The sequence below is a fragment of the Aptenodytes patagonicus genome, chromosome 1 (genome assembly GCF_965638725.1).
Source record: "Aptenodytes patagonicus chromosome 1, bAptPat1.pri.cur, whole genome shotgun sequence".
Lineage (NCBI taxonomy): Eukaryota > Metazoa > Chordata > Aves > Sphenisciformes > Spheniscidae > Aptenodytes > Aptenodytes patagonicus.
The window spans coordinates 219,432,749-219,444,142 of NC_134949.1; the positions used below are offsets into that span (position 1 = coordinate 219,432,749).

An 11,394-nucleotide genomic window follows, 5' to 3' on the forward strand; every position below is an offset into this window, starting at 1 on the left:
TATATAGCTGTTACTTGTGTTTCCTTGAGGAACTACGTTGGCTGCATGACTATCTTTTTCATGGTTTAAAGGTCTGGTTTTAAAACAGCCCTGATTACAGCATCAAAGCAAATATACTCAGAATGCAAATTCCAAACCTGCCTAGCAATGGCTCAACCCCACTCTGAACAAATACGCTGGCAAAATCACCAACTCCGGTGGGTGCAGGTGAAACAATGTGGAGCTTTAGCACAACAATTCTGCCCACGTTATCTGAGATTTCCTTTTCTTTCAAAAAATAATCTGGAATGTTTGCATAGGGTGTACAGTAGAAGGAGACTCTCCCCCCCTCCCTGATTACACTAAACTTGCTGCATACTTTTTTAAAAAAAAAAATAAACCCACCCTGCCAGTCACCTCGAGAGAATCAAAGATCTCAGTCTACAGTCCAACAAAGCAGTTGAGAACATAGGGCCATTGAATGGGAAATATGTCCCATAAGCCAGGACTGATGTTCTCAAGCCCACATGACATAGCGTGCACATCCAGAAATCAGGAAAGGTGTATGGGCAGCAATTCCCAAATCAAAAAGTAGAACATTTCTGCACTCCGCTGTTCCTCAAAAAATGGTGGGTCTCACTGTTGGCTTCAAAGGAACTTTTTTCTTACTGCATCAACTAAAAGAAAAAGAAGATGGACCTGATTTATGACCTTATACTGACTGGTTCAAAAACCTCCATAGTTTATTGACCCTAAAGTTAATAAAAACAATGTGACTCTTTAGTCCAATAGGTTATTTTCAGCTTTAACTAATCTGAGCTCATGACTGGCTTTGGAACTGCAAGAATTATATGAAAGCTAAGATTGATTGTTACTGTCCAAAGACACAGAGTAATTAAGCCTACTGAAAAAAAAAAAAATTACTTCTATAACAGGTGGGGACAGAAGAAAACTGAAGGAAAATAAACAGCATTGAGGATGTTCTGTATCTGAATGTCCTTCCAAATAAGTAACTGAAACGAGATTGAAAGTGCAACACAAGTATAGGACAAATACAAGAATGTCTGCATTGAAATTCCATAACTTTTCTTTATTCACTGTGATACATTCAAACAAAAGTGCTCCAGATAACAGCCATAAAGTAAAGGAAATTAAAATAAAAAGGCAGAAAAAGACCATCAGATACATATGGTGAATATTCATACATCAAAGCATTAGTAACTGCTTGTATCTGAGTGCACCAAAAGCCCACATGAGGGTCCATGTTTTTGTACGCTGCACCTATAAAAATAATAATCATAGGCAGCTCTAGCAAAAAATGTTTTTCGGAACTAGAGCCAAAGCCATCACAAAGATAAAGCACCATCAGGCATATGTTTACAAATGCCATAGTAATTAGTAGAGTGTAAGAAAGGCTTAGCTGAATTAACATTTCTCTTGTATAGCACAGGGAAGCTCTGCTTAGATTCATTCCTTCCCAGCTCTGCCATTTCACACCAGGGACTTTTGCATTTGCCCCACAACATCAAGCGCCACGGGCAACTTGGTAAGCTTTAGGAGACAGTGAGAGATGGATGGAAGAGAAACTGGAAACAGAGCCAGTGTCTATCCTCCTATTTAAAAAAATAATATTGGCATGGCAGCATGTACTTAACCATGTTACTGCAATACAGTGGCACAATCCACCTGAGAAACACTGAACAGACCATATTGACTTCCCAACACTGTTTGCTGAGCTACAAGTATCTGGCTGCGCTGATTTTACCTATAAAAGACAGTTCTTGTTTTGAACTCCAATTCTGCTATAGTAAAAACGTAAGTCACTGTTATCTATAAGAGACAGCAGAGCATCACTTCATTGCAAACTCAGATTACATCCTAGAATGTGGCTCTATTCCTGCTGCAGAATTACTGAACTGTGCATTTGCCAAAAATTATTTGTAACTCAACAATTTGATGGGGAGGAGGATTCCTGTCCCAAACAACACAAGAAACGGAAGTCAAGATGCCGTACAAATTACACTGTCAAAGGGATACAATAGAGAGACACTTATAAATCTAAGGTCCCTCCACCCGGTGTATTTTTAGGTAGAACAGCATGGATGTTCACAAAAAGGGGGAAAACGCAGTAGAACCCTTGCCCTGCTCTCCCCTTCCCCTGCTTTGCAGGCAGCAATTCAGCTGGCCAGCAAGACCAAAGACAGGCTTCCCCTCTGAAAATCTGAGTTGTTGACATGAGATTTTCCTTAAAAGATCCAAGTAGGTCGTAACAGAAAACAAGCCTCTGTCCCCATACGCTTTCTATAATAGCATATTCATAGGGATCCTGTCAGGTGTAAGGCGATGCCCCAGCTGCTATAAAGATTTAAGCCCGTGTATGATTTGTGTTTCCCAAAGCAGGATGCAGTGGCACTGCTCATATGACCAACATCATCTTCACAGTCAAGTCCTTGCAACATCAAGGTCTGTTTGCTCAAAAAGCATTTTTCTTAACTATGTTACTAATAAAGTCTCAAATCACTCAGGCTGAAAAGAAGGTTGGAAGTGTTATGCAGTTATTTACCCTTCACGCTATTTGTGTGGCATTCGTCTCCCACAGCGCATGCCTTGCCCTTTTCACACTCCCTTTCTCATGCAGGAACACAAAGCTGTAATGTTTGGGTTGCAAACACCATTAAATGCCCCTCTTCAGCCCCCAACAGCATAGAAATATTTTCTTTTAAAAGTTCAGATCAAAGCATTTCTACTAATCCTAGGATTTATTAAAACAAACATTGTAGGCATGAGATAGTCAACAGCGTCCCTTTTATAAGATTCTTTGGAGACGGTTCTGATTTCATACTGTTTACTGATCCGCCCCTAATTAATCTTCAGTTGCTCAGCTGCAAATTCAGCAAGTCCACCTGCTCCTTCCCCACCCAGCAGACGTTCCTTTCTCCCCAGTTTCGAGCTGTAATGACAGCACCACACAGCCCCTGTCCTGAGAACATGGTGGCATGCTTGAAAAGCTATATATCACATCCCAATGTTACCAGATCGTATCACACACATTTGCAGCAGAAGGCTAGCCTTTCCTCAGGTGAGTAATTAAAACCAGTCATTAAGTGCTTTCAATGAGTTTCATTGTCTTTATCCTTCCCTGCAGTCAAGGTAGTTGCCTTTGATCCAGTAACAGATCTGTGCATATTTGAGGGGTGTGATGCGAACAGCTACATTGAAATCCTGTGGGGTGCCATTCATGTCCACCCACTGATGGCCTGAAAATATTCCAATAATTTTACGCTCCCATTTGTGATTCTGCCTCTTCCACATCCTCACGTACACCCCAGATCCACTCGCACCCGGCTGGGCATCGCACTGCTGGTACAACAGGTCATACGTTTCATCTTTGACATCACAGAAACGGTAAACCAGGTTTCCCGGACGATCGTTGTCGTAACCAGAGAAGTGAATCCTCCCTCCAGGCAAGTGTCTTGCTGGTGGGCTCACACCTATCTTCATAAACTTTCTTTTATGAGGCTTCTTGAGCTCCAGCAGGGCATAGTCATAATCCATGCCAATGTCATTGGCATTGCCTTTGATCCATCCTTTGGGGACATGTGTCCGTTTCACTCGAATCCACTGGAATTTCATTTTCTCAGGCATTGCCGAGTTGGTGATATTGGCCCCTTTGCTGCCATCTTTCAGTTTGGGCTTTAGGAACCCCACCCGCAGTTTCTGAGCTCCTTTGACGTAACTCTTGCCATCATGGATACAATGAGCGGCAGTAAGAACATGCTTTTCAGCCACTAGCGTCCCTGTGCAACCTGTAGATAGCTTCACCGATGTGGAGAATGGGTAATTCAACAAGAAGTCTTTCCCAAAAATGCTAAACCTGCTGTCATAGCCATAGATCTGCCTCTTAGTTCGAGACTTGCCTCGAGACCCATCACCGCTGTTGCTCAGAATATATATGCCCACTTCAGTTTCAGTGAGGCTACCATTAGCGTACAAGGTTTCATAGGACAGGTAGTTCTTTACTTCTTCATAAGTTGGCAGCGGAGAACTTTTGTGGCATGCTGGGCCACAGGGAGATACCACTTCCAGTTTGGCTTCAGCATCAAACTGCGGTTTGTCCAAGTTAAGGGTAGACTGTGGCAGGATAACTGGAACTCTGTAAGATGGCCAAGTTGGCTTCCAGTGAGAACTGGAGGGCACCACATCTTTAGCAGCACACAAAAGGAGGATTAAAGTGGACAAGCCTGCCATTCTGAATGCCAGTCTCTGGAAAGCAAAAGAAAGTCCAGTTACTCACCCAAACATGTTGCATGATTAATCTACCTTGCTAAGTAATGGCTTGCTAACCAAGTATAATATAATAAGTATAATATAACAAAGGTCAAGCGATTTGAATGGAGCTAACTATCATTAAGTTCTTCAGGCTTCTCAGCATTAAACTAATACCTTAATGTGTATCCTAAATCAAGTGTCCCAGGTTAACACTGAAACACAGGGCATTTAACCCTTAGATGTGCTGAGCCACCAACTCCTACTTGACATCAGTGGGAAGTTACAGTATTTGTCTTCACACAGCGTAAAGAAAATTCAGACTCTGTGTAAATCCCTGCATTCATAAACCATAGTTCCTGCAAAGAGTAAATGTGTCTTACTTCAGCTACATTACAGCGTTCTCTGAAACCTCCCACCTACTCTCTGACTCCACTGAGAGAGGTCCTTAAATCACCTCACACCCTTTGCTGTCTTAGGCAGAGACATCAAGCTGATGGTAGGAACAGGCAGGTGGACAAAGAAGGTAACCTGAACAGGAGCAGGGTTGCAGAACATGACCGCATGGGAGACTTGCCTCCCCTTGCAACTCATACCAGAGGAAGGCTTCTGCTCCACGTAGCATTCACTGTCCCCTAGGCTTACATGAGAAAGGGTGATGTGATTACATGAGGGCAGCTAATGAAGTAAGTTTACAATTCTTGAGGGAATTTTCAGTTAACATACTGGCTTATTCCTTTATAAACTCAATTAATTAGAAATGCAAACCAACCCCCTCTGAGCACAGGGAGGCAAATGGGACTGTAAATGTGTTTATGAACCACAGGCAGAGTGCCTCAGACTGCAGAGAACAGCATGCACTAGTACTGTGTCAAGAAAATGTGTAACTTTAGCTTATTTGAAAATTAGCCATACAGCTGAATCGCTGCAGGAGGCATTGCACCCTGGGCAGGAAGGCAGGCAGGATCTCCCTCATACAAAGATTATTCAAACAAAACTTCACAATTATGTTGAGCTTACACATATTTAAAACCCTGCTGAGGTTACACTGATCACAACTGCAGGACCATTCCTGAAATACCTCAAACGAGTAAACCAAAGCAAATCACGCAGGAGATGACCACAGCTATCTAAGAATAAAAAAGAAAAATCCTTCTCTCCAACGCTTTTTGTAGGAATACTCCATCCCTAAGCTGCACCAAAAAAGACTTCGGAAGCTACAGACTGCTAAAGTCTGAAGGTGTCCTACTCAAATATTGGGCCTGGATTCTTCCATTGTTGGTAGCATCCTCTTTGGGGATGGAGGCTATAATTAAAGCACACAATGTTCAAAACATCTATTGACTCACGCAGGATATCATAACATTTTCATTCCAAAAAACAGATGTAGATGAACAGAGCTGATGCTACTGATGCCCACAGAGGCAGGTACTGACTCTTCCAGAAGTGACCAGACATTCTGTTGGTAATTTTTTCATCAACAAACAGGACATCTTTAAAGGGATGTATTTTTTTCTAGAAGGGCTAAGCTCTATAGAATGTGTTGTTTTATACCTAACGGGCAAGTCATGCTGGAAAATACAGGTCAATTTAAACGTGAAGCAGAATTGCATAATCTTGGATGTCCCAGAATTGGAAAATACTTGCTTATATATTCAATGAAAACCATCGGCTCCTCTGGCTCCTTCCACGGCAGAGATTAATATTTGATGTGGCTGGGTTTTGCAAGCTATCAAATGAGATAGTCTCACATTGGTACAAGGATGGCCCAGGGAACACGTGCTGTACATCAAATATACTTGTTGTGTAACGGTGATTAGGAAAACAGAAAAAGAAGGTAAAAGGGACAAATGATACCACTCCATCCCCACAAAGACAATATACATTAGCATGTCAGCTGTTAACTGTCCTACTTGTGACAGTGAAGGCTGTATGCAGAAATGTTTACTGGTCTCCCAGTTAGAAACCAAGAACAGACGAAAGCAGAGTTATGCTGTGCATCAGGTAGCAGATACCAATATTAAGAGCACGTATTTATAAGCAGTCTGCTCTCATCTGCTTCACACCAAAGTTATTCCCACAAATTACATTTGAAGCTTTCCTGATAGATGGAATCTCTGTCTAAATTGCACCACTCATGCCACTTCTTGGATCTAAAAATCACTCATGCTAACTGAGCCAATGCTGGTCTTTGGCTGGTTTATTTAGCTGGCAGGGGAAAATTAGAAGTGTCTTGTCAGTTGTTATTTGCACAAACAGCAAGATTTGTGCCCGTCAGCGCAGCGACCTGATGAAGGGACTGCATGCCCAACAGCTTCTCTGCTTCCTTCGAGAGCATCATCGGAGCTGAGAAGAGAAATTACCTCTCCCTGCAACCTGCCCTGCCTCATCTCCCTGCCATCACCACTGCAGCAACGCCAACACTTTCCAAGGCAGTTTTAGACAGCAGAGGGCAGCCGCCCAATGAACAGAACAAGACAGGAGCTGGGACTCAAGTTGGTCCCCAAAAAAGGTTTCAGAAGATCATATCTGTCTCTGCTGTGCTCTGTAAAGCAGTACTGACTCCACTTCATGTCTCTGAGCAAGCCTTTTCACACCCCTCCCCTGCTGCCTCTGTGCTATGATCACATTGCAGCTATATGGGATAAAAAAGCTTTTTCATCAGTTACAGAATCTATTATTTAAAATGTTATTAAAACAATAAAATACAGTTGTGAGTTTATATGTGACCATAGAAGCTAAACAGTGCTCACAAACCAAGGCATTTACTGAAGTCTTTGTAATTATGTCTTATCTGGAGACATAACTGGTACTAAATCAGTTCTGGGCTGCAATAAATGGAATAAATATTTCTTATTTGTAACAAGATGCCGGATTAGTGCATAATACCTCTTTCTGTGTAGATCCTTCCTCTTTAAAAAATAAAATGGCTAAGCAGAAAAATGAAGGAATTTAAAAAGTAGTCTAAATTTAAAGAGAGACCGACTAGTTAGCCTCTTCTTTCTTTTTCCTTTCTCTTTTCCTTTTTGTTTAAAACAAACCCAAAAAACTAAAAAAACCCAGGGTTAACGCTCTCTATGTTCAGCTACTTACTTGTGGGTGACCTGAAAGATGTTCTCAAACAGAACAAACTGGTAAGAAGCGAGTACTTGGGGAAGTATCACGGCTATCACAAAACGATACTGAATGAATTACGACGTGCTGCTCTACTGTAGTACTGCTCTTCTGTTTCTATTTAAACTGTGTCATAAACTCAATCCACCCTTTGACTCAGTACAAAGCCCTGCTCTGATATCCAGCCTAGGAACCCCCTAGAACGCGGTTTGTACATAATCACACTTGCTAATGGCATTAAAATTTAGAGAATGGAAACAGTGACAGCTACCCCGGGGCTCCCCACGCCGCTAAAACACTTTACAGACACATTTCCCTGCCTGCTATGGGCATTCACGCCTTAAGATAGATGTTGGTGAAAGAGAACTGCCTTGTTCAGGACGGACATGAATCATTTTCTAATAAGCAAGTAATTTTTCTGGAAGAGTTCACTACTTCGGGGTGGTTCTTGTAATAGATGGTTAAATAACAATAAATCTTGGAACATACAGTATGGAAGCCCGTGAAGTGAACAGTCTCCATTACACTTTGAAATGAAGAAAGTTTTTCCACAGAGCTGGAAGCCAGAATGACAAGAAAAATGTGGCAAAAAAAAAAAAAAAGAAGAAAGAAAACCAAGAGAGTAAGACAGAAGAATCTGCCTCAAACCAAATTATAAAGGTGAACTAAATCACCGTCACTGCCGTGCCAAAATACCTCGGCTGCTTTTCTTAGTCACAGAACTTGTTAAAACGCAGCAAAAATAATTGAGTTGCGCTTTAAGAATTACAGAAGCTTTACTGCCATTAAAATCTAACATCTCTATTAGCCTGCCAGCGATGCTGAGGGTGGTGTGAGAGTCACACTGCCTTACCCGCTAGACTGAGGGCTGTAAGAAGCGATGTCTCAGAAAACCTGAAACGAACTTTGATACTGGCAGGCCAAGGGTGTCTGTTAACATATACAACGGGCGCAGTGGGTATTTTGACACGTGTGTCAGCGACACACACATACAGAGGAAGGGATCATATTATGTCTTCACCACTTAGTCCAATTCCTATAGAATAATTTTATTGCCTCCTTTCACCCTCTTTCCTTTCCTCTTTCTCTCTCCCTGCATGTAAAGCAGCTTCGATTTCACTGTACAAGAGCAAGCTGTGTTACAGGCGGACAGTGATGGTCAACTTAACTGAAAGGGCAAGCTGTAAGCAAGGACACGCATCCCCAGGGCTATCAAACCACCTGGGCAATGCGCAGCACCGGGGCAGCCGCGCAAGCGGGGTCTCCGACGGGACCTTACCGACCCCTCGGACTTATAGAATCATTAATCATAGAATCATTAAGGTTAGAAAAGACCTCTAAGATCATCAAGTCCAACCCGACTTCGCTCGGGGCAGGAGGCGAACAACTGCCGCAGGCTCCAGCAACCGCTTCACTGAAGAGATCGTGTAATATATGTCTTATAAACCCAAAATACTGATGTTCTCAGTCACGGTGATGAATCAAACTATAGGACCACAGCGGCTCAACCGGAGAGCTACTTCTGACGCCTCCCAAGTGTGAAACGCAGTAAAGACGAATTTTTTATCAGCTGTTTCCTCACCAGACGCCCCTTCAAAGTTAGTCACCGACATCAGCGAGCAGCGGCGCTTGCCGCTCCGGCCGCCCCAGCGGCGGGGACCCGACGCGGGGACCGGCGGGGAGAAGCCGCGTTATCCCTTTTGTTTGCCCGCCGCCGGAGAGGCGGCGCCGGGTGCGCTCCCGTGGATGGGAGTGGGGTTAAAAATTAAGCTCTGCGAGGAGGGCTCGCCCCGAGCCGGGACAGCGGCTCCCGCAGCCCGGCTGGCGGCAGCGCCCGGCGGGGACGGCCGGTGCCCCGCAGCGCCGGGCTCCCCTCGGCTCCGCGCCCGCCGGCAGGTGAGGCGCTGGCCCCGGTGCACCGAGGGGCGAGAACGGCCCTCGCCGTCCTGCCCGCCGCCCCTTTGTCCCCCGGGGTGACCCGCAGCCCGCGGCACCCTCCCGGCCGGCGGGACCCGCTACCTACCAGCTCCCCGCGGCGGCGGCTTCTCCGGGAGCCGTCAGGCAGGTGGCGGGGCCGGTCCCATCACTCCCGCCGCCTCCGCGGGGCTCGGGGGCGCCTCCCCGCTCCCTCCCGCCGGGCGCCTTCCCTCAGAGGCGCGCTCCGAGCGGGGCGGAGTGCGCGGGGCGGAGCGGCGCCTCCCGCAGGTGGCTCCCGCCGCCGCCGAGCCCGCTCCGCTCCGCAGCGCTCCCGGCGGCGCAGGCGCCCTCTGCCCGTCCCACCGTCCGCCCGCGGCTGCGGGGGGCCGCGCCGCCCCGCGCCGGGCGAGGCCGGGGGGGAGGCAGGGGCCGGGGCCGAGGCCGCCCCTCCGCGCAGGCCTACCCCTGCGGGCCGCCGCCCCAGTGCACCCCGTGAGGCGTCACCCCTTTTCTTTCCTCTTATACTGCTATTTTCATTTATTTCCCGAGGAAAACTGTATTTTTTAACTCATCTTTGTTTTTATTCACGGTGTCCTGGTACTGCGGGCAGCTCGGAGGCCACCAACCCCTCACCCCAGGCCGCCCCAGGGCTGGGGCGGGAGGTTTCAGGGTGCATTGGTGGCGTCTCCGCAGCCTCGAGGGCACCAGGCTCTTTGTCCCCAATGTCTGGGTCCCCAGCGTGGCAGGTCCCTTCTTGGAGGGTCCCCAGGCATGGGGTGAACCCCCGGGGTCCCTCCTACCATCGCAGGGCATAAGTGAATGCTCCAGGAGCTCTGCAGTCTGTCACCTATGTTGCCTCATCAGGCAGATATTTGAGTTTCATTGTCAGACACATTTTTTGCATGGGTTTTAATTACTCATCCTTCTTGAATCCTTCTATCTGGCAAGAAAAGAGGAAACCGGAGCCAAGAAGGTAAAAATCCTGCAATGTGTTTTAGCTCCGCGAGAACAATTCACAAAAGGTTTTGCCAAAATTCCCAGCTGATCGCCATTACCCCAGAAAGGAAATATAAATTCCACAGGAATCAAAATTTATTTGCTGCCTTCTGCTGACCTGTTCACCCTGCTGTTACCCTTACAAAGGACCAGCAGAGCTTGAAGCACGGCAAAAGCTCTGCCCCACCCACAGACCCTACGTGAGGAGCTGAGATGTTACAGGATCTTACGTTCTTACACATGATTTTTCTAATTTGCATTTACTTGGGCCTAGCACCAACCCCATTTGGGTCTGTGGAAAGGTTTTAACAGATAGTTGGAAAAAGCAAGTGCTACAAAAATCATAACTACTCAGACAAGTAGTTCTCAACTATGAATGATTAGAGGAGAATTACAACGTGAGGGAGAGGTCCCCAGGGGTAGAGGGCAAACATCTCCAGCAGAAACACAGCTAGAGAATACAACTGGCGTCAGGGGGAAGCTAGGGCTGGTGACACCGGTCCAGCTGCTCTTGGGCCACCAGGAAATGATCATGCAACAGCGAGGAAGATACCCGGAGTATCAGCAGGCAGCTAACAAGTAAGACTCCATCAGCAATACCATACTAATCACAGATCCCTTCCTTACCTGGACTCTGCATCTACTCACCTCCTGATTAGATATGCAGGCCCACCACTTAGGAAGCTTTGCCCTGTACACCTCTGCTGTTTTGCATGGATGGAGGAGTCGGTCCACATCTTGTAGGGGGTGAAACTTTCACGTTGTGAGGTTTGGTTATGTAGTGGGAGTCAGGGCTGCAGCAGTGGTCCAGGTGGGCTCTTGCTTTCCATGGGCAGCCTCTTCTATGTCTGCTTTCCATACAGCCTCTTCTGTCACAACTGCCATGTGTGCTCCAGAGCCTTCCCAGCTTTCCTCTCACAGGTCTTCCTGACTGTAGTAGGTCACCACACCAAACGAGGCCTCTTGATCACTTTTACTCCTCTGACAAAGTACAGATTGCCCAGCAGTCCCTTCTAGATGACCGCAAACCCTCCGCTGAACAACTCTGTCTATGGCCCTTTCCTGCTTTATCTCAAATGTATCAGTCTTCCCGTACCACACCGCTGTTTTCAAGAGTCTCAG

At 46.2% G+C, this 11,394-nt stretch overlaps 1 protein-coding gene across 1 annotated transcript; it reads right to left on the minus strand.

Moving 5' to 3' along the window:
- Nucleotides 1-1,048: 1,048 nt before the first annotated feature.
- On the minus strand, nt 1,049-9,530 carry PRSS23 (serine protease 23). The gene is made up of 2 exons (XM_076328345.1): nt 9,383-9,530; nt 1,049-4,242 (listed from the first exon to the last, which is right to left on the minus strand). Exon 2 carries the CDS (start codon nt 4,225-4,227, stop codon nt 3,109-3,111), a length of 1,119 nt encoding a protein of 372 aa, XP_076184460.1. The 5' UTR covers nt 4,228-4,242; nt 9,383-9,530; the 3' UTR covers nt 1,049-3,108.
- Between the last annotated feature and the right edge of the window lie 1,864 nt (nt 9,531-11,394).